This window comes from Lepidochelys kempii, chromosome 26, assembly GCF_965140285.1.
Source record: "Lepidochelys kempii isolate rLepKem1 chromosome 26, rLepKem1.hap1, whole genome shotgun sequence".
NCBI lineage: Eukaryota > Metazoa > Chordata > Testudines > Cheloniidae > Lepidochelys > Lepidochelys kempii.
The window spans coordinates 5,183,051-5,206,351 of record NC_136405.1 but is presented as its reverse complement, the minus strand read 5'-3'; the positions used below and the strand labels follow the sequence as shown (position 1 = coordinate 5,206,351).

The 23,301-nt window shown below is 50.0% G+C and overlaps 1 protein-coding gene across 3 annotated transcripts in view; it reads left to right on the top strand.

The window, feature by feature from the left end:
* GFRA2 (GDNF family receptor alpha 2) overlaps positions 1-23,301 on the top strand; it is a 98,019-nt gene that overhangs the window by 5,583 nt on the left and 69,135 nt on the right. For 2 of the 3 annotated variants that reach the window (XM_073325054.2, XM_073325052.2), the window contains exons 2-3: positions 8,827-9,126; positions 20,966-21,049. In XM_073325054.2, the coding sequence (XP_073181155.1) occupies positions 8,827-9,126; positions 20,966-21,049 (384 nt within the window). The remainder of the gene's footprint in view (positions 1-8,826; positions 9,127-20,965; positions 21,050-23,301) is intronic. The other variant, XM_073325055.2, reaches the window with a different exon arrangement.

The window sequence follows — 23,301 nt, the reverse complement described above, 5'->3', positions numbered from 1 at the left end:
CTTTCATGTCTGCCCAAATGGAACAAGATTCAGTGATGGCCCAAAAGGTCAGAGATCTGCTGAAATGAGAAGTAAATCTACTCTCTGCTCTTTGGCCTGAGGGCAAGTGATGGACACATTTCCAGTGAACAGCTCTGCAAAGGCATCTCGATTCAGACCTGGAATGCCCGCTGCTATTTCAGTCCCGGGCTCCCTCCCCAAGCTATGCCAGTGCCCCTCAGTTCTGACCTCCACCATCCCCTGTCCAGTCCTCTCCCCACACACAGCTCTGCCATGGCACCTCGCTCCTGACCTGCAGCACCCCCTGCTATTCTAGTTCTGGCTACTGCCTCACCCTCTAGCTCTGCCAATGCCCCTCCGTCTTGACCTGCAATCCCTCCTGCTATTTCAGTCCTGGACTGCACAATTCCCCTTCAAGGCTGGTTATTCCCAGTCCTTAGCTTTTTGTTCTCTCTGCCTGTGCACTGAATGGTGTACTAATATTCTCAAAGGACGCGCAGGATAAATCACTAACTTGCAACGTAAGTGAAGGTTTGATCTCAGGTCCACACATGAAAAGCTTGTGTTAGGTGCCGAACCTAGGGCAGCACTCAGCTTCCAGGACGGCACGTGTCTGAGAGTGGCAGAGAAGAAGAGCAAACCATGAACATAATAGCGAATGAAAAGGTCATCATCAGCCGCTATGCAGGTCGGTAGGAAAGCAGTGAGCACGGCTAAAGACACTCACAACAAAGCCAAGCGACCCTCACTGTCCTTGCTGCAGGTGGAATCGGATCTGCTCTCAGAATGAAGCTAGCATGGGCCTCCCAGCTGCCTCTAGGTGTCACTGTCTCACTTCCATACCTGGCCAGAGTGACCCTCCGCGGGGGATAAGATGAAATTGGTACACTGAGGCTAGACCCAGCCGGACATTTTCTGTTTATATCTAGTGTTTTTCGTTATCAGAGCACACGGCGGGAAAGAATCACTTCCATGGCGCAGTAGGCAGGGCTGTAAAATCAGGAGTTCACCTTCGAAGGCTGGGTGGGAGCAGGCCCATGGGCATTAGCAAGGACTGAAGTGTGTGTGTGGGGGGGTACAATCTGTCACACCCCAGGCACAGAGAAGAAGGGAGCCTTTCTGGCTGGGTATTTAAAGAGGCATTTTTCTTCCACCGTCACCTGTATGTTAGGCTCCAGCGTATGGAATCTTCGCCGCCAGTCCATGGGCCCTGCGGGTTTCATTTCCAACCTGTTGGTGAAAGGCCTGGTTTTAAATTCGGTGGAATATTGTTCAGTATAAAGAAATACTCCCTTCCCCCCCGAATAAATCCAGTGAAGCCCCTGCTTAGAAATGGAATGATTATGTCTGGATCCAATTATACTGGTTGGAGAAGGAGGAAAAGAGAGAGAGAGAGAGAGACGGGGGAGGCAGGGAGCCCAGGCATGACTCTGCTCAGGGGCAGGAGCTAAGTGGAAGGGAAAGACACACCGTTTTTAGTAGATCTCCTGCCAGCTCATGTGAAGGTCAGCGCTAGCTGTGTGTAAGCTGAGTATCTAGTATACCCTGCATGGCTGTATCCAATCTACAGCATCGCCAACTCCAAGTGTTCAAGAATCCTGAGTCCGATGCCCCAAAACTCATGAGGTTAAAAAAAAATCCCATTTGGGATTTGTTTCTTTGCCTTTGGTTTTTGAGCCTTTCCACATCACATCTTGAAGCTTTTTCTCCCAACCAGTAGGGCTAGCATCAAGCTTTTTCTTTTTATGGAAGCTGACATTCTTCTGTATTCACCTGACTCCAGAAGCTGGGGCTTTAAGAAAATAAAGCAATTATTGTGAGACTCCTGATAAAATCACAGGAGCTGGCCACATTGGCTAGGGATTACATTCCCTTCCCCTCAAATTCATTTGCTCACTTCAGTAACATTTTCCAGGACGAGGCCTATGGAGAGCCAATAAACCTCAGGGCTGCTCTAGCTTATGTTCTCCTTCCCATGAAAGCAGAGAATGGCCACAGTGCAATATGCAAGCCCTGCCCCTTCCCCGCCACTGTCCCATCCCCACCTTCCTGGGGAGCTGGGCTAGTATATTGCTTTTATGCTGCTCTACAGCACTACACCAACCGGGGGCTGTTTCCTGGCCCTTTACGCTGCCCCAACAGCATAACTAAGAATCAGGTCCTATACCTCCAAAGCTCGTTTAGTGGCCCAATGTAGACCTCCAGCATACTCCACTGATCAGCCGCGAGCCCTCAACATGGTTCAGCCGTGGCTTACAGCACCCCTGCTATTCCCACACTGCTAGTGCCCATTCCTGCCAACCCATAGCCCCCTTCCTCGCTGCTATTCCAGCTCTAGACTCCCCCACAGCTGTGCTGATGCCCCTCATTCCTGGCCTGCAGCCCTCTCTGCTATTCCAGTACTGGCAGCTGACATTTCCAGTGGCATGTTTTGGCACAAGGGGGACAAACTTTCACCTGGGCTAAAAATTAAACCTGCCAGACTCAATGCACTGGGGACCTGAACTAGAACTGGTCCCGAACTCTGCAGGGGTGAAAGGCTGGTGCTCTGCAGCTGCTGAATTTCTGGAATGGCTTGGTGGAGGACGGACTGTTTCCCATCTTTGGATCTGTGCTTTAGAAAGACTGCAGAGATGCTGGTCCAAGGAGATATGTCCCTGAACACCAAAGGGAAGGAGCCATGTCCTGCACAATCTTCCCTAACAGAGCAAACCCTGCAGCCAAACTGGCCAGCATGACCTTGCTGTACAGTGAGCAACAGATGCAATACAGCTGCGAGACCCTTTAAAAACCTGCTGGAGGCTTGAGGTATTTAATGCCTGCACAGTCTGGAAGGAGGACCGGTCAGGGATGAAGCCTGTGTGTGAATGTTTCAGTGAGGTCTGCTGGAATCGTACAGGGGAAACTACTTTGGGAGAGAGCTGCGACAGGGAGCACCAGATAGTTCAGCTGACTGATGGCCTATCTTGAATCCAGTTTGCACAACAAACCAGAACTTGGGCTGCTGGGGAATACATCTGGGAGCTGGCTGGATGAAGGGGAGGCTGGGGCAGGGAAAGGAGGTAGTGCTGAGCTCTGGACAGTGTTCAGTCATGGGGAAAGGGATGGAGGAAATGTCCCTAGTGATTCCCTTTTGTGCAAATATTTCCTTTGGTTACTGTCTGCTTGAGTTTTGCAGAGTCTTTACTGGTTTTTATTAGAGCCCCAAATAAGCTGTATCAGACCACTAGTCTTATTGGATAATTACATATCTCCTTACCTTCCAAGTTCCTGTGAATGTAATCACTATAAAAGCAGCTGGGCGCTTCAGGATTGCTCGTTGAAACAGGCGAGTTTTGTTCTCTCTTTTTTTTTTTTGGAAACCAGAGGGGAATTTCATGTAATTTTGATGTGAAACAGTTGCACATTCACTCGGCTATGTCTATACTGCAGCTGAGAGGTGTAATTCCCAGGTTAAGTAGACGTACATATGCTAGCTCCAGCCAGCCCACAAAAAATAGCGGTGTGACTCCGGCAGCACGGGTGGCAGCCTGGGTTAGCCGCCTGCGTATAACTCCATCTGATTTCCTAGGTGCATACTCTGACAGCTGGCTCGAGCCACTGCCTGAGCTGCCATGGCCAAACTGCTATTTTTAGCATGCTAGCTCAAGCAGAGCTAGCATGGGTATGTCTGCCAGAGCTGGGAATTACATCTCCCAGCTGCAGTGTACATATACTCTCAGAGGCTGCCTGAGCCTTAGTGAACTTGGCTGGGAGCTCCATGTTTGTGCTTTGATCCAAACAGAATAACCCAGTGCCCAGATTCCCAGCAGGGTTTTAACTTGCAATGTTCAGCACAGACTGCTACTGCTTGAGTGGTAGGTGCAACTCACTAGCTGGCAGCAGGAGTAGACTCTTATTTTCTATGTGGACCAGCCACTAGAGGGTGATTGGACGCACGCTTAGCCAGCGGGTTACCCAACCCTTTGCCTGGCTCTGGTTTAAGCAGAGACAGGGCTGAGCTGCAGGATTTGGAAGCAGAGCCAGGTTCCGAACCCCTTCAAAGCTAGAGGGTGTTGAATGCTTTCACCCACCAGTGACGTGCGGCTGAGAAAGCTCAGGGCATTACTCAGCCAGGCAAGAAGAGAAGCCAGGACTCATGTCCATCAGGGCCCGTTGGGTGGCCTGCATTTGAAGGAGATGGGTCATGTGAGATATGCTGTGTTCCATGCTCCAGAAGGTGAGAAGAGCCCCTGCGTGTTCTGGGTGTGGGGAGAGGAGCTGCTCCTTACTCCCAAATCGACTCATCAGTTACAACCAGTCAGCTTGAGCAAAAGTAGTTCTATATTTGGTACCACTGATACTCTGAGCTGCCCACCACAGCCGACTCCTACTGGGAACTCCAGCAGCTCCTGATTCCCTCCGGGGTGAGTGGGAGGAGAACCAGGCCCTGCATATTAACTGTTCCTCTTACCCCAGCACCCTGGGGAAGGTGGAATCTGCCAGCAGCTCCTGGGGCAGATTGCTCCAGACATCGGCTTCCCTCTAGAAACAGCATTAGGGTTTGCAGGAAGAGGGGCACTGCCTTCTGGGCTGTGGTCCAGTTCTTAGCACAGGGGGACTGCTCAGGGCCCTCTCTGTTGTTTGCACAAAAACTGCCAGGTCAAGACCTTCCATGAGCACAGAATACTCCAGCTTTATTTATTTCTTTTGGAATTTGCTACTTTTCGAGGCATTTCTTTTGGCGAGCTGGACTCTTCCCTCTTCTGCTTGCCCCTATCTGGTGCAGCCAGGCCACCGTCTGCTCAAGGATACAGTGCTACAAATCCAGAGTCACTTCAGCAGACTCATTCCAGATTCACAGAACAGGATGTTGGGCTCTCTCTGTGCGAGGGCTGGTTTACAAACAACTGGTCAGGACCCCTGTTGACTTTGGAATTAAACAGTGAGATACAGGAAGTTCTCAGCCACCACCCTGCATTAAAGTCACTGGGGATTTGCAGCAAGGACGGAATACAGGATCAGAGCTTAAATGGAAAAGAGGTGTGATCTAGTGGGTTGAACTCAGACTGGGGAGTCAGGAATCCTGGGTTCTGTCTCACAGTGACTCCCTGCAGGGGCTGGAATGTGTCATTTCACTTTGCTGACCCTCAGTTTCCTCCTCTGTCAGGGTGGGCCTATTACATGTGCCTGTCTATCTCCTGGACAAGTTCATGAGCTATGTAAAGGCCACGTATGGGCTTTGGGAGTTATTGCACCTCTAGAGATCTGGCCACAGGAGAGAGGAGCCTGGTGGTTTCAACCTAGAAGATGAGAAATAAACTCCCACCGTATTCATAGGGTTTGCTTATCTTGCCTTCCCAGTATGCCTAAGTTGCAGGCTGTTCCATACTGGGGGACGTCGTAATAAGCAGCAATAGGATAGATTATTTATTACTATTATTTGCATTATGGCAGCACTTAGAAGTCTCAGTCAAGATTTGGACCGCATTGTGCTCAGTGCTGTATATACCTACAGTAAGAGACAATCCCTAAGAGCTAACAATTTAGAAGACAGACAAAAAGCAGGAGGGGAAACTGAGGCACAGGGCAGTGATGTGCCTTGCCCATGGTCCCACATAAGCGCAGTGGTAGAGCTGGGAATAGAGTAAAGCTCTCCTGAGTCCCAGTCTGGCAGACCATCCACTAGTCCATAACCCGACGCTGGTGGGAAAGGGGGGGTCATCCCAATGAAGTCATTGCAGTCACCAGTGGGGGACTAAACCTCAACAAACCCATTGAGTTGGGAACCAGCGGATGTGTAATGGACACTGAGCTCTGTTGAAAATCTGGCCCTTAACTTGAATAGAGGTTACACATAATCAGGTGACAACATGGACCTTCCTTGACATATCAGTGCAGCCTGGAACAGGAGGGGCAGAGAGACCTGGAAGTGGAGTGTGACCAGATTTACAAGGATCCCCGTCCCGCCCTTATTTCAATGGGTGGCTGCAAGCTGAGAAGAAGATCCTTTTAGGTGGAACATCCTGGGTTCTGTGAACCTGACATTGGGACACACCTGGAGCGGAGTGCAATGGAGTCAGTGGGCTTTGTTTTATCCTGTGGATTGACAGCACATGATCCACTGAGACGGCCTTCATTTTTTGAGCTGTGTTGCGATCGGTTGCATAAGTCACATGGTATTTTTCTCCCCCCCCCCCCCCGCCCCCAAGGTGGAAGAGTAAAACCCTTATAACCAGGAGGAGGGTGTTGAAGAGTCCAGTAGGAGTTTGACTCTTGCGAGTGAGTTCTGCTGTAGTGTCTACTGAGGGATGACTTACTGCAGGTTTGTGAGCTGATCTTTTCTTTCAGCGGGAGAGACTAGGCCTGCACCACCTCTTCTCTAAGCTCTAATAAGGCTAGTCAGTGACAAACATCGCAGCCCTGGAAAAGAGCTCTCTGTAGCTGATCAGTGATCCTGAGGACCTGCTAATGCTTCCCAATGTCTCATGCTAGCACAGTGCATGCTGCCTTCCCCTGTAGTGGCTGCTCCCCTGGAGGATAACAGTTTACTACGGCTGCCAGCTACTGGACGTACTCATCTAGCTCAAATGGCAGAGGTTGGTGTTGAAGGCAGGGAGTTCAAACCCTGATGATGGCCTCCATGGAAGGTTGTTGTCTAGGTCCTTCAGAGAGTGAAAAATTAACCCTTCTGTGACTGTCATCATAAGAGCTAAGCCAGATTTATTGCATGGTACATCTTTTCATTGCCTCTCATATTTTTAATATGCAGGATTTTCATTATATTGTAAGGATACTTCAGACTGAAAAGCAATGAAACTCATATTGATGTGATCACTGACTACAAATATACGGCTTTATATGTGCAGTGCAATGTTCTCTAGTGGCTAGAGCAACTGACTGACAGCAATGATTTCAGGCTTCTATTCCCCTCTCTGCTCCTAATTTGCTATGTGATGTTGCTTGAGTTGCTTCATGGTGTGGTGCCTCAGTTTCCCCACCTGGAAAATGTGGCTAACGGAGGGTTGTAAGGACCAATCTACTAGTGCTATGAGAGGTAGTGAACTCTGGGAACCTGGCCGCAGGAGAAATGAGGCTATGGCACCACTTAGTCTCTTATGAGCTAGGCATGACAGACAGCTTCTGCTCAAGAGAATCCCAGGTCTGAAAGAGCAGGTGGGCTGCAGAGCTGAACTGGGGTCATAGAAGATTAGGGTTGGAAGAGACCTCAGGAGGTCATCTAGTCCAACCCCCTGCTCAAAGCAGGACCGATCCCCAACTAAATCATCCCAGCCAGGGCTTTGTCAAGTCGGGCCTTAAAACCCTCTAAGGATGGAGATTCCACCACCTCCCTAGGTAACCCATTCCAGTGCTTCATCACCCTCCTAGTGAAATAGTGTTTCCTAATATCCAACCTAAACCTCCCCCACTGCAACTTGAGTTCTGTCATCTGCCACCACTAAGAACAGCTGAGCTCCATCCTCTTTGGAACCCCCCTTCAGGTATTTGAAGACTGCTATCAAATCCCCCCTCACTCTTCTCTTCTGAAGATTAAATAATCCCAGTTTCCTCAGCCTCTCCTTGTAAGTCATGTGCCCCAGCCCCTGAATGATTTTCTTTGTCCTCCGCTGGACTCTTTCCAATTTGTCCACATCCTTTCTATAGTGGAGGGCCCCAAACTGGACGCAATACTCAAGATGTGGCCTTACCAGTGCCTAATAGAGGGGAATAATCACTTCACTCGATCTGCTGGCAATGCTCCTACTAATGCAGCCCAATATGCCAGGAGCCTTCCCGGCTACAAGGGCACACTGTTGACTCATATCCAGCTTCTCGTCCACTGTAATCCTTGGGTCCTTTTCTGTAGAACTGCCGCCTAGCCAGTCAGTCCCCAGCCTGTAGCCATGCATGAGATTCTTCAATCCTAAATGCAGGACTCTGCACTTGTCGTTGTTGAACCGCATCAGATTTGGCCCAATTTTCCAATGTGTCTAGGTCACTCTGGACCCTATCCCTACCCTCCAGCATATCTACCTCTCCCCACAGCTTAGTGTCATCCGTGAACTTGCTGAGGGTGCAATCCATCCAATCATCCATTAATGAAGATGTTGAACAAAACCGGCCCCAGGACCAACACCTGGGGAACTCCGCTTGATACCGTCTGCCAACTAGACATTGAGCCGTTGATCACTACCCATTGAGCCCGACAATCTAGCCAGCTTTCTGTCCACCGTATAGTCCATTTATCCAATCCATACATTTTTAACTTGCTGGCAAGAATACTGTGGGAGACCATATCAAAAGCTTTGCTAAAGTCAAGATATATCACATCCATCGCTTTCCCCATATCCATACAGCCAGTTATCTCATCATAGAAGGCAGTCAGGTTAGTCAAGCATGACTTGCTCGTGGTGAATCCAGGTTGACTGTTCCTCATCACCTTCCTTCCTCCAAGTGCTTCAAAATGGATTCCTTGGTCCAGGACTGGTATAGCTGAGAGTGTAGCAGAGCAGCACCGAGGGGAGTGGGGAACCCAGGGCTAATATAGGAGGAGGGGGGAGGGATTGCAGGTCAGGATGCAGCTGAAGAGGCAGAGCTCGGGGGGGTGCGGACCTGGCTGGTGGAGCAGTAGGAACTATGGGTCAGGATCATGTTGCATCAGCAGGATTGGGAGAGGGGGACCCAGGTCTAGCGGAGGCTGGCTGGGCGGGGGGCTATATGTCAGTATGAGGGGCTGTGAAAGGGCAGTGCATTGCTTTGCTGCAGGGCTCTCGTCCCTGCCCTGTGGCTATCATCACTCACCTCGCTCTGGTCTTTCTTTTCTTCCCCTCCCCGTCCCTTGTCCAGACAAGATCCTCCATTCCCTGGCATCTGGCCAAGACCCTCATGGCTGGCGTACCCCAGTGGACTGTGTCCGGGCCAATGAGCTGTGCGCTGCTGAGTCGAGCTGCAGCTCCCGTTACCGCACCCTGCGCCAGTGCCTGGCTGGCCGGGACAGGAACACTATGCTGGCCAACAAGGAGTGCCAGGCGGCTCTCGAGGTGCTGCAGGAGAGCTCACTCTACGACTGCCACTGCAAGCGGGGCATGAAGAAGGAGCTGCAGTGCCTTCAGATCTACTGGAGTATACACCTCGGGCTGACGGAGGGTAAGCGTCCTGCGTGGGGCGGGCTTGGTCCTCGGGGAGGGGGGTGCCCCATATGCAGTTGTTCTGATGGATTAGCCCCGTCGGAGCTATGTGAGGGTGAGGGCTGATCCCACGGGCCAGCGGTAAAGGGGCCCTTCTGCACCATTATGCGATGGTCCAGTCTGTTTGCTCAGGAGTAGCTGGGGGCTGTTCTGCTTCTGATCCATTTGATATGGCTGGAGGGGTGGTTTCGGCCCATTGGATTGTTGGTAGGTGGGTGGGTTCTGATCCGCTAGCTCAGTAGTGGTGTGTGTGGCTGGGGGTGGGTGGAGAGGGAACAGTTCTCATCCACTAGCTGTTCTGATCCACTCTGGCAAGGCCAGGAACCCCATGTGGCTAGTCCTGGAAGCTGATGAAGCAGGCGTGAGTTAGGAGATGTGTTCAGAGCCTGATTCTCTCTCTCTCTCTCTCATTGCCATTTACACCTGTGCAAAGGGGAAGTAAAACATTCCCGCTGGTGTCCTGATTTGGGAGCGATTCGTACCTGTTCTGCACAGGTGAGATAACGGGTGACACAAGTGCCAGGCAGCGAAGAATCAGATTCTTCATTAGTGTATTTGGGAGGAGGGTTTACTACGAGAGTGGCAGGGGGCCAGCCGGTCTGGAGTGAAGAGCATTAGTGGAGCAGTGTGTGTGTAGGGAGAGTCCAGGACTGGAACAGCAGGAAAGGACTGAGGGGCATTTTCAGAGCTGTGAGGGGAGTCCAGGACTGGAATAGCAGGGGGTGTTCTTCAGGTCAGGAATATGGGGCATTAGTGGAATTACATGGAGAATGTTCAAGGTTATTCTGCAGCACGGGCTGGTGTAAGCCTGGGTAGAGCTGGAGTGGTATCAGTAGGGCTGTCTTGGACTGGCATGTCTCAGCTTTCAACCCCCAAGGTTTCAGTGTTTAGATCCCTGGTAGATCTCTCACCTTGTTCATTATCAAACAGAAGCCAAATCGATGGGTGGGGATGGGGAAGAAAGAACCAAACTCGCCCCTTCCCCTCCAGACTCTTCTCCCTTTTCTCCACTCTCCCCCTCTAGATTCTTTCTCGCCATCCCCTTTTCCCAGACTCTCTCTTCCTCTAGACTCGGGCACATCCCATCCCTGCCTTGGGAATTTGCCAGACTTGGAGAGCCCATGAGGCTTCCTAGTGCCTGCACACACCCCCACCGCCATCGCCAATGGCAGGGGCTGAGAGCTCGGTGAGCTGCACCAACGCAGAGGGCAGTCCCAGGCTGACCGGCTTTGGGACTGCCTCTCTCTCCATGTTAAACAGCTGATTAGTATTCTGGAAGGAGCATCCTCACAAGAACCACACTGAGCTGGAACAGGGGCTGATGGGAGTGAGAGGAGTGTGGGGCTGGGCTCTTCTCTGGTGCGGCTGCCTTTTCATAACCAAGCTGTGAATGCCAGGCTGATCCTAGGCAGCCTCACCCCGGAAGGGGCTGCGCACGGTGGAGCAGTTTGGGCTGTAATGAGAAGACACGTCGGGGCATCGAGACAGGTCACGGAGAGGGGAGCTCAGCGCGCAGGGAGCGGGGAGTTAATTTCCAGTTTGCGTTAGTGGGGTCAAAGGGCCAGGTCTCCAGTTGGTGCCTGTGCATGGGCTGTTTGCCTGCCCCCCTCTCAGAGCAGGCTCCGGGCTGTCAATCTAGTCTCGTGTATCTATATGAGTGTCCCCCAGGCCTTGCTTGCGGAGCATTTCCCTCTCCTGCACTGTATTGGCTCCTGCTGTCTGTGTCCAGTGGAAGCCCAGGCTCACCAGGTGGGAATGGCACCTCATCCCCTTACTCGCTGTCTCTGGGAATTCTCATCTGCCAGGCAGGGTGGGCTCGTGGCTGGTGAAGCAGACTCCTAGTTGTCTTCTGCTCTGTTCCAGCCTGGATTATGGCAACTGCACTGGAGTTAGTGGAGTTGCTTCAGACTTATGCTGGCATCAGTGCGAGCAAACTATGGCCCTGGCTCCTGTTCTTGGCTCTGCCACTGATTCAATGAGTGACCTTGGGCAAGTTCCTTCCCCTTCTCTGTAAAGTGTCTTGAGATCCTCGGGTACAAGAGTCTATATAAGTGCAGAAAGGATTGTTCTAACAGTGCTATGTGCCAGTTCTGGTGGGTGGTGTTGGAACTGCGCAGTCATGTGCCACAGGCCCTGCACTGCTTGCAGCTTATGCAGACTCTCCTTTAGCTCAAGCAGCAGGGGCCTGTGCTCAGGGAGCAAGAGGGCTGGGGTTTGATCCCCGTTCTGGACAAGAAGCTTTCAGTGGTCCTGTATCTGTTACAATATGATTCCGGCTTCAAACCCTGTGAGTGCAGAACTCTTGCTTGAGTTCAGGATGGGACTGATCATCTGCTCCCCGTGCCTCAGTTTCCCCCAAAAGAAGAGTGAGGAAGGGGACTACAACTCAGGAGTTCCTGGCTTCCAAGCTACTGCTTTGGCCATTAGGTGTCATTGACTCTTTACAGGCCTTTGACGCTGCGTGCATGCCCCTATAGGGGCATGTGCTGGGAACAGGCTGTAGGCTGTACTAAAGCCCCATGTGCAGTCTGTCAGCTGCCCTAAGTCTGCTCTCTAGGAGAAAACCAGGCACCTTCTTAATACTGGCCATTCTCTGGCAAGGGTGGGGTTTGAGCGAGAGCAGTGGAAAGGGCACGAGGGGATCTCGGAGCTGGCTGTTTCCATAGATGAACTGCCTCGAGATGCACCAGAGGCAGCTGTGATTGCAGGCCAGTGAGGGTGTAAATCAGAGAGGGGAGCGGTGCAGGTAATTGAAATTGGATTTTGTCAGCGCTGGGCCAGTTTGTTTATTGGAGAGAGGATTATCTACTCTCTCCTCCTCATCAAAGGGATGGGGGAGGAAGCTGTCTCTTCCCATCCCTCCCCTCCCTACATCAGCAAGTCGGGGGCCCTCCCCTCCCCCTTGCTATATATCACAATCAGTGGCTCAGCTGACTGGCTGTGCTAGGATGTGGAATTGGGGACCCCCCAGACCTGAGGGGCTGGGAGTGCTGGCTGGAATTTGGTGTATTGTGGGCAGGTGCTGGCAAGATTCCTTCTCGCAGCTCTGCCCATACCCCTCAATCCTGAGTCTGTAGCTGCCCCCCTGGTCATTTCCATCCTCTGTCTGCATGGAGCAGAGGCCGTAGTCATTTCTGACTATCCCCCAGTGGGTTGCTCTGTGATATGGGAAAATGTATCATTGGTGACTAGAATGAGCCTGAGTCTCTGCCTCAATCCCAGCTGCCACTGGGCTGCTATTTGTAGTGAGCAAATTGCCTCCCTCCCATTTCCCTTGCACCTGTGCTGCCCCTTGGACGATCTTTTCCAGCCAGAGGTGCATCATCCATCCTTGCTGTCCCACAACGATGAGCCAGCCAAGATACGTCCAGCCCTATCCGTACCGATCTCTGTAGCTTTTCCTTAATACGTTTGCCCACAATGCGGATTGCAGACCATTGGGTGCCTGGGAATGCTCCCGGTACATGCAGATGAAATGGTGGATGTTGCTTCCTTGTAAGAGAGAGGTGAAAAGTGGGTTATGTGTACTGGGGTGTCTCGCACACAAAAAGCAGGTGCTAGAGAGTGACTACATTCTAGTGCCCAGGGTCAGGTAGCATGTAGAGAACTCAGAAGAGCCCTGGGGAAATAATAATTGCCAGTTGCAAAGGACATTGGATCTGCAAGTGTTTTACAAAGTGGGGTGAGTTTCACTATCCCATTTTAAAGATTGGTGGGGAAATAGAATCAGCGAACATTAAATGACTTGCCCAGGGTTACACAGCAAGTCAGTGTCAGAGCTAGGATATACCGCATGTCTCTTGACTCCTAGTCAGATGCATCAGCCGCTGGACCATGCTGCCTCATTAAAGATTCAGGGCCAGGTTTTTCAAAGAGCTCTGTACCCGAAGGCTCCTGCTTGGGCACCTGAATGGAGCGACCAGCAGATTCAGTACACAGCAGGCCCCATGAAAAACTCAGCCCTTATTTAGGTGCCTCAGTGGGAACTGATTGTGGGGTGGAGGGAGGAAAAATTGGGGGAAGGAAGGATAAAGCAGAGAGGGTAGAACAGGAGAGAGAGGATGAAAGGAGCTGGGGAGAGAGAGCATCATAGGAGTGCATCCTGCAAGTGAAAGCAATTCATTTTTTCCTCTCATGTAATTAAGAGCCAAGGGAGTGTGGTGGGGAGTGAAAGGGGAATAGTTCCTCTTTCTAACCATGCGGCGCAACCAAAACTGTAACCCTCCTCTTTTCCTTACACGGGTCTCTCCTCCATCGGTGACTTCCTGGCGGCTCCAGGCTGGAGATAGAATAGAACGCGGCCTACCCACAAAGTGGCACCTGTTCAACTATCAGTGTGATTTTTAAACTAGTTTAGTTCAGTCAGTGAAACTTTGTGTGTGGACACTGTTCAGTGAGGTTAAACCGGGCTTGTGTCGTTTTAGAGTGTGTTGGTAAACGTACAGGGGTAAGCTCAACCAATAGAACCAGTTTTTAAACTGGAATAAGAGTGTCCGCCCAGAGGTTTGCACTCATTTAATTAAAGTGTTGTAAGTTTGTGTGCAGTCAACATTGGGACCAGGTTTCCAAAAGCACTCAGCACCCAACGTGCTGAAAATCTGGCCCTGACTGTGGGTGCTGAGTACCTCTGAAACCTTTGGCCCCTGGTGACTCCCTTAGACCTTCACCCATGCTTGGTTAAAACACACTTTTTTCTGATGTTAAATTGCAAGCGAAGATGAGGCAAGTTGTAGTTTTAACACGTGTCAGCTGGTGGAAGTAAACCCTAGCCTCTAGGTCAGCTCTGCTGCTGGATGGCCAGAAAGTCAGGCGGGAAGCAGGAATCTCTACTTAATGGTGATTTGCCCCTCAGCACCGTGCAGTCAGCAATTTCAAAGGGCTTTGCACACATGAATGAATTTAGCCTAACAACAACTTCAGGAGGGAGGGAAGAATACTAGCCCCATTTCACAGAGCAGAAAACTGAGGCACAGAAAGAAACTAAGAAACAGAAGGGAAAAAAAGGGTGTGTTCTTACCATGTGTTGGCTAACATGGGGTAAAATCCTAGTGAAGACAAGGAAGGCTGTAGCTTTCACACAGGTTAGCAGGGTGAGATGGCAACTCTGGCCAGGATCCTAGGTTTACCTCAACTTGTTAACTCACATGAGAATGGCACAGCTTTGCCTTCACTCAGATTTTACCTTGTCTTACCACATATTAGCTAACGGGGTAAGAACACACCTTTTCCCATCGTGATGACAAGGCCAAAGGGCCCAAATTCATGCACAGAGTCGGCGGGGAAGCCAGGAGTAGAACCCAGGAAGACTCCTGACTCCTCTCCTGTGGTCTAACCAGTAGGTAACAGACCAGCTGTAGAAGGTTGTGCTGATGCCCAGCAAGGAGGGGCATTGGCACAGCTATGTGGGGAACCCAGGACTAGGATAGCAGGGAGCTGCTGCAGGACCATCCAAAGCCATCATACAAAATCCCATCTTGTTTCAGAGACCTCGTTATGCAGGTAGACTCACTGTAGTGCAGCAGACCTTTGGACAATCTGTTCAGGTATCCCATCTCCTTCCATAACTAGATCTCTCAATGCAGTGATCCCCCACCTATCTCACTGGATCAGAGTGGTCTATCTAGCCAGTATCCTGGCTCTGACACTGTCAATATGTGATGCTTCAGAGAGGCTAATTCTCCCACAATGCATCTGGCCAATAGCCTGCTCTTCGCTCACCTTTCTCAAGTGAGCAAGTTTTGCATTCTCCTGGTGCATGGCAGCTTAGTTCCCTGCATTAAGCCTGGCTGGTTTCACCCCAGTGCCTTTCCCAGCGGTTAATTGCATCTCAGCCAGCTTAGGGGAAGTTCGATGCCCTTTTAATACTGGGTAATTTTCCTAGCGAGCAGCAAGGTTCAGCCGGTGTTTAATTATTTATTGCATTGGCAAAGCAATATAGAGAGAGGTTAGTGTTTCCTAAACACACTTTAATAAAGGTGCCATTTGTCATCAGAGCATTAGCAAACCCAGCATGGCGAACGTGTTGGCAGGATTTAAACGAGGGACTCTTACAGAATGATCGTAAGTGTTTCCTTTCCTTTTAACAGCCTTTCAATTTCACCAGCCCGTGGTAACAGGCCAAAATAACACAAGAGGAGGGTGGGGTTGTTGTTGTTTTCAATATTCGTTTGTAGTACTCTAGCAGAGGCTTCAACCGAGATAGTCAGAGACAGCCTCTGCCCTAAAGCTCTCACAATCTAGCTCGAGCAGACACGGGAAGGGAAGCACAGAGAGAAGTGGCTCCTCCGTGGACACAAAGCAGGGTCTGGGGCAGAGCCAGGAATAGCATTTTGGTCTCGTGATTCCCCAGTCCAGTGCTCTGTGCACTAGATGACACTGCCGTCTTGTAGCTTGCCTTTTCTCTGTGTTCCTTCTGCTCTTCTCCTTTCCAGCCTGGAGGCTGGAATTCTGTTCTCTCACATCACTGAGGCTCCTCTCAGTCTGCTTTGATCACCTCCAGGAGGTCAGTCCGTGGTCTCTAATTCCAGCAGGCGCCTTCTAGTTTCTCTTGTGGGCCTGCAGTGCTGCTGCCCCCTCCCAAAAGGCGATTGGCACCTTCCTCCTGGCTGCTGGGTACCCGATCGCGGGACTCCTCACGAGGCCCATTCAGCGGACAGGGCAGGAGTCCATTGCCAAAAGGAGCCGGTCGCCATGGGAACAGCTTGGAACTGGGGCTGGCGTGTCTGTGCTGTGTAATGTGTATTCCTGGCGGCTTCGGCCGGGTTGGTCCCTGGGCCGTGGAGGTGAGGTAGGTGGACAGAGAGTGAGGCCATGGGACAGCCTGTGGGAGACTGGCTGTACTGTGTCTGAGCTGAGGTGATCTGGGCTCAGTTGAGATGGGGCGGTCTGGAGTGGCCAGCGTGAGCACGACACCGTCTGGAGGCTTGTGTTCCAGCTCACGGCGCGATAGCCGTGCTGTTGTCGCTCATGCTCGCTAAGCGTGAGTTACTCCTCCAGCTCCTTCGTGCCATGAAGACACCTGGCCAGGGGGAAGTGGACTGAGACCCACCAATTCATTTCTCAGAGGCCACCGAATGGCGGTGGAAGCTATTGGAGCCAGGTGGGAGCCTCTCTCTCTGTCCTCTTGCTGATCTCCCCACTATCCAGGTCCCATCCTGGTCTTGCTTCTGCTCTGCAGCAGGGAAGGAGGGTGGCTCAATCCCAGCTCCCTGGCAGCCAGTTTTGCCTCACGATCTTTTTGAACATTTCCTGTTGCGAAATGCATTTATAACCGTCCGTGGAGGAGCTGCTGGAAGGGGAGCCGGCCCTGCCTGATTGCTTCCTGCCTATTAATAGGCCTCTTTTCCAGCAGAAGGTTTTGAGTGGCTTCTTAATTATGGGGGACAAAAGCAGCCTTGCTCAGGCTAATAATATCCTGAATGATCCAGAAGAGCCTGGAAGAGCGGGCATGGGCCACAGTCTGTTAGGAGGCTTGTAAATCTTTTTAGAAACAGAAGCCTCCTGTCTCCTGTTCTGGCTGAGCATCTTCCCTGTCAAGGGAACTAACAGCTGGGTCACCGTGTGAGACCTCTGTTCATCCACAGAGTAGGTGCATCATCTGTGGGCCAGAGCAAGCTCACTTCATGTTCCCCTTCACTCGAGAGAGAGACACCCTCCTACCCCCAGGGCAACCGAGTCTGAGATAGGACAATTAGCATGATGAGTGTTCTTGTGGCGGCAAGGTCTGGAGAGATGGTTTAACAGCCAACAGTTGGAGAGATGGTTGAGGCTCTGGACTAGGAGCCCGGAGGTTTGGGTTCTATTTCCGGTTCTGCCACAGACTCCCTCTGTGACTTGGGCAAGTCACTTCGTCTCTCTGTGCCTTGTCCCCACCCTACAGATGGGAACAAATTCTGTGTTGTTTTACCTAGTGACACTGTAAGCTCTCTGGGGAAGGAAGTATCTTTTCCTTTGTATTTGTACAGCATCTAGTGCAATGGAACCCTGAGCTTGGTGCGGGATTGTAAATACTGTCGTACCAACAATTTAAAACACTAGGAATGAAATTGAATCCCACTTAAGTCACGTCACATACATCTCATGGGAGCGATTGCTTTTGGTCGCTATGGACCTAGGTTGGATTTGAATCCATGACCTGGTGGTAAAGGGCGGTATCCCAGCACTTCTCTCATGAGGAGAGGGCCCCCTTTTTTCTGCAGGTAGCCTTACTTTAGATCAGCCTTGCAAATTTGAATTTGAAGCAAGAGAAAGAAAAAGCAGATCCGAGAGTGTGGATATCGGTGTGTGTTGATGTTGGGGAGCAAGCGCGGAACCCCATATTGGAACTCCTGGGTTCTGATTTTGGCTCTGCCTTTGAGAATAGTGGGCAAATCACTTGAACTATCTGAGCAAAATCAGCTCTGGCACAAGAGGATGGAACTTCCATTGATTTCAAAGAGTTGCAGCTGCTTAGATCAGGGCTGATTTGAATCCTCCATGCCTCTCTTTCACCATCTGCATGGTCTACCAAAATTGACAGATTGCGAGGTTTGTTTTGCGAAAAAAAATTGTGAAAAATCTCGATGTTTGTGTTTTGCTTTGAAGCGACTGTTTCAAAATTCTTTATTTTATTATCAAAGCAGTTTAAAGATGGTAAAGTCAAAACTCAAACGTTTCAAAATCAAGCTGTGTTTTGATTTGCTCAAAGTTTTGGTTCAGCTCAAAACAAACATTTTGGAATCACCAGCGAACTGAAAAGAGTTGGTTCTCTTCACATCTGTAGACCTGAAACCCAGGCGGAAGGTGGAATTTGGAGGTCCCCTGTTACTCCTGACACCCACTTGTCATCCCAACCCCAAGGCTTGGTCTGCTGTAGAGTCGCCCGTCCATACCCATCGCTTCATGCTTCACTTCCCCCTCTGTAAGCTCTGCCAAATCATGTTGTGTTTTCATGCTAGTGGCTGGCCCACCTAGGGGATAAGAGCCTGTTATTGCGGCTAGTTAATAGTGATTCCTTTAGCTCTAGTGATTGAGGCTTGTGCTTGCCATTGGAGGTGGTGGAGTCAGTCCCTGCTGACTGCACGTGGTGCGGGGTAATGTAGAATAGAGATGAATAATACCTACTTTCCTGGCAAGGACTGGGGAGGCTAAATCCAGCACTGATTCAAGTGTTTGGAGATCCCCATGATTATTTCTGGGGTCTGTTGTGGCGGGTGCAAGCCGAAGCCAACAGTGAAAAGTAGCTAGCTGTAATTTGTGTTACAGCAGTGCCCTCAGGGCCCAGTTGAGATCAGGGCCCTATTGTGGCAGGGGCTGCGTATACACATAGCAAGAGACAGTCGCGCCTCAGGAGCTTACAGTCTAAACAGCCGAAAGAAGAATGGTCATCCCTGCTTTACAGACATGGAGAGATTAAGGCTCATATTCTTAAAGGTATTTGGGCACCTAACTCTCCTTGACTGCAATGGGAGTTAGACAGCTAAATACCTTTAAGAATCAGGTCTTCAGTGTCTTGCTCCAGGTCATACAAGGAGTCTATGGCCAAGCCAGGAATTGAACCAGCTCCCCAGAGTTCTGGTACCATGCCTTACCCACAAGACACCCTCCCACTCTAGCATCACAGTTCCTAGTACTGGTTTGGGCAGACAGGACCAGATTCTCCTCTCCGCTATGCCAGCGTCAATGCCGCCGAAGACAATGGTCTATACTGATATAACCCCGAGCAGGCTCTGGGCCTGGCTGCTGGGTTTGGAAAAAGGCTGCTCTGTTTAATTATCTGCCCCTTTCCTGGAGAATCCCCTTTGCTGATCAGCAGAGAGCTAGCTTGGAAAGGAGCCATCCCCAGCCCAGCCTCCACCTCCAGAGAGCCGGTGTGGGCAGTGTGGTTAGACCCAGTGTCCTCCTTGGTTTATGGGTCCATGTGTGGCGTGGCAGTTCATCTGCTCCTAATCCCTCCACTGCAACCCCAACTCACTTATCACCAGGATGGGCACTTCAGCGTCTGCCAACCCTTCCTCTGGGCAGGAAATGTCTTCGGACAGGCCCTCTCCACAAGCCCTGGCTCTCTCCCAATCCACAGAGATGTGCTGGGAGCTCACTGAAAGCATGGCTAGGTACAATGGAAATCGATGCACAAGGCTGTTGGTCAGTCTTCTGCTGGGAGCTTGGAGTGGCCTTCCATTGATTTTTTTCTTTTTCTCTCTCTAGCAAGAGCCCCTGCACAATGGGAGCATTCAGGGGCCACGACTAATATTAATGGTCCTTTCACGAATCTCTCCTTAAGAGGGACAGATGCTCTCATGACCTATTCTGCTTGTCATCCCACCCTTAACTTTTGCTGACGGCTGCTCTTTGGGGTGCAGTTTGGTTTAGGAATTTGTGTGTGTGCGTGCAAGAGAGATCATCACCTGCAACTAATTTTAGTATCGCTCCTGGAGATGCTTGAAGGCAATTTAGTAATGGGCTCATTGCCCTGGAGAGAAATTCTCCAAATTCTGACACTATTAAAGTCAATGGGAGTGGTCCCAAGGTTTGGCCCCTAGTGTGGTGCTTTATGTATACTGGTCATACTGGCAGCTTTGCTCAGTTCCACAGAGTTGTGAAGCCGCCCTGGAGAAAAGCCACAAGCTCTTTAGCTCTCTGCATACCAATGCTCCAAGGGTTAATATGCCATGATCTTTGGCAGAGTTATGGTCCGTGGTTGGGGTTGTTAGCAAGGGGCTGCTGCGTTCTGCTGAGCCTGTTTAGGGTCTGTAGATGTGGGTTATTAAACCCCAATTAAGGTCTTGGAAGCAAAAAATTTGGATTTGTAATTAAAATACTCAAATTTCCCCCTTCCCCTGAATATACACCTTTCTGCTATGTGTGAAAGTGTTTGTGAGAAGATGGATTTGGAGTTAAGAGACTTGGGTTCTGTTCTGAGCTCTGCTACAAGATGACTTTGTTCAGTTCACACAAACCTCTCTGTGCCTCAGTTTCCCCATCTGTACAATGAGGATGACATCAGATTTATAGTGGGGCTCTGAAGGTAAAGTCATTAATGTTTGGGAGGAGCTATGATATGATGGTGCTGAAGGCTGCAAAATTATTTAGATAGGGACCCAATGATACCAGGAACTGTAGGGGGCTGCTTATCAATACAAATCAAGGTTGGAAATGCCCTTTCTTCCCCACCAAATCGGCCATAATTCTAACAAAGGCTAAGCCCTGAACGAGAGCTGTTCGGGGGTGAGAGGAGAATTCTGACATGTTGAAATAACTTTCTGTTCTGATTGGAAGGTACTGTCAAAATACTGACACTTTCTGCAAAGCAGGGGAGAAAAATCCCCCGAAGTTTTGAATCTGGGAAAACGTCAACAGGTTTGAGCGACATGGCAAAATGAGATTTTTTTGAACTGAAAAAAAAATTTTGTTTAGTTTTGAAGTGTCCATTTGCAATGAACATTTGTTTCAATTCTCCTGAAACAGGAAATCAAAAAGCTTTGGTGAAATTGACATTTTCCTGTGGGGAAAGTCTCAATTTTGACAATTACATTTTCCTATGGGCAAATTTTTATGGTCAAATTTTTTTGACCAGCTCTGCAGAAATGAATCATCAGAACATTCCAGGATGAATAGGATTTGTAGAGGAGTCAAAGGAATTTCCGTGGCTGGATCCTGCTGAAATTCAATGGGATTTAGCACCTATTCCCCTTCGTGTTTTATGACTGGCTTCCCCCACAGTGGCTGGGGGAGGCAGCTCAGTAATAGCATGGGTGGTTGTTGGGTTTATTCAGTGCGGGGTTTCAATCTCTTTTATTTTATTTTTTCCCCTACTCCAGGAGAAGAATTTTATGAAGCTTCCCCTTACGAGCCGGTCACCTCTCGTCTCTCTGATATATTCAGACTCGCTTCAATTTTCTCAGGTAATAAAAGCAAAACAAAACATGCTTTCACTGTTTTATATTCTCTTCCTCTCGCCTGTGAATAGACCTTCTGCCAACCTCCAGGGGAATGATAAAACATTAGCTCCCGTTCCCATTCCTCAATCCCTTCCTCTCCAGCCTATCTCCCACCCCATAATATCTCATATTGTGCCCCCCTTCCCCTGGCTGCCTTGCAATCATAATTCTGTGACTAAGATGTTGCAGCCTGGAGCTATGGATAACGGTGACATCTCTAGCGCTGCTACTGAGAATGCTTTGGGCCTCATTCTCAATTGCCCTGCACCTCACGCTGTTATTTCCACCCGTGCAAAGCAGGCGTGAAACACTACAGGGCAGATGCTCTTCACATAAAGCAGCAAGCAAGTAAAAGTGCAAATCGAGAGTAGCTCCAGTCAGGAGAGATTTCGATTGTGCTGGTGTGACTGAGAGCAGAATTGAGCCTTACTCTTCTCATTCGGTAGTGGTTCACACCGTGCACTGGTGATGCCACGAAATACGGGGCACCAGAAGCAGGCTCTTGGGGTTAGCGTGTATAGATATATAATTAACGCTTGTTGCAGCAGAGTCTAATCTCAGTGATGTTGGTGCCAATCTGGTGGCACTGCACTGATTTTTGTGGAGTTACTTGGAGTTTAAAACAGTGGAACTGAGAGCAGAGTGCTGGACCAACATGAGTTAACTAATAACACTTTGCTGCAGACTCCAATAGGAGGCAAATGCAGAGAGTAGTGCAGGGGTGACCCTACGTTGGGTCTCCTGGGTCTTTGTCCTGCTAATTTCTCTGAGCTGTGAGGAGTATTCTTTGCAACCACACAGTGGCTTTGGTAACTAACCGTTGTGGTGAGGGGGATTAGAAATGGCGAATGGCATTGTGCAGTTGTTGGAGCTGGTTACGTACCACCACCTGAGATCCCAGGGCTGGGTGAGACTTGGAGAGTTTGTAACTGGATCTTCTGGGGAGTGCTTTAGTCCTGAGAGACCTTGCAGAGATGGTGTCTGGGTGCAGTACGGGACCTCTGGGTGTTATTCTCTTCCTTTGGGTATTCAGGGTAGTTCTAATTTTGCAGCTCGACATTGCCTTCTCTCCTGGCCCTCAAGGGCTCCCTCTATCTCTGTGTCTCCTTTCTTCTTCCCTCTCTCTGCCCCCTCTGTATTGTCTCCAGGCCTGTGGGATCCTTTCCCAAGCCAGATGACCCATGTGCACGTGTGCATTCTGTGCTGCACCGTTTCTTCCTCTCTATTTGAAATGCATTCCTTGATTTATGCACCTCCAAGGGGCTCCAGGCTGCAGCTGTTCCTAGGAACTCAGTAACTGTGAGGCATCGCTTGCAGCTCCTCCCCTTTCTTATCTAGCTCCATTCCATTCAGACATTCAAGATTCCCATTTCAGAGTAACAGCCGTGTTAGTCTGTATTCGCAAAAAGAAAAGGAGTACTTGTGGCACCTTAGAGACTTCCTTTTCTTTTTTCAAGATTCCCATTGGCTTCCGTGAGAGCAGGGGTCTATAGCTGTGTCTGGTGCCTCCCATTTCCTGACATTGGAATCCATCTGCCAAATGCATCCAGCAAAGCAACATGTTCCTGCTTTCGCTGAAGTCAATGGATGACTAACAGATACTGACAGGTTTCAGGAGAGTGATCACTTTAGACCCACTTTAGTGCAGGGGTGACCCAATGTAGGGTCACCCCTGCACTACTCTCTGCATTTGCCTCCTATTGGACTCTGCAGCAAAGTGTTATTAGTTAACTCATGTTGGTCCAGTGTAAGGAGAGTGATCACTTTAGATAAGCTATTACCAGCAGGAGAGTGGGGTGGGGGGAGAGAAAACCTTTTGAAGTGATAAACACCCATTTTTTCATGGTCTGTGTGTATAAAAAATCCTCACTGCATTTTCCACTTTATGCATCCGATGAAGTGAGCTGTAGCTCACGAAAGCTTATGCTCAAATAAATTGGTTAGTCTCTAAGGTGCCACAAGTCCTCCTTTTCTTTTAACAGATACTGAGGAATCCTGGGAGAGGACAACTTGGGGAAATAGCCAGAAAGGTGCAATGAATCCAGGGCCAAATTCCCTGCTGATGGAAATCGCCAGGGCTCCATTAACTTCAGTGGAGATGTGCCAGTTTCCAGCAGCACAGAATTTTCCTGGTCTGTCTCTGTTAGTCTCTTACCTAGGGTCATGTCTAAGCTATGGGTGCCAGGAGCACAGATACGGTGGTGCTGCTGTGCTCT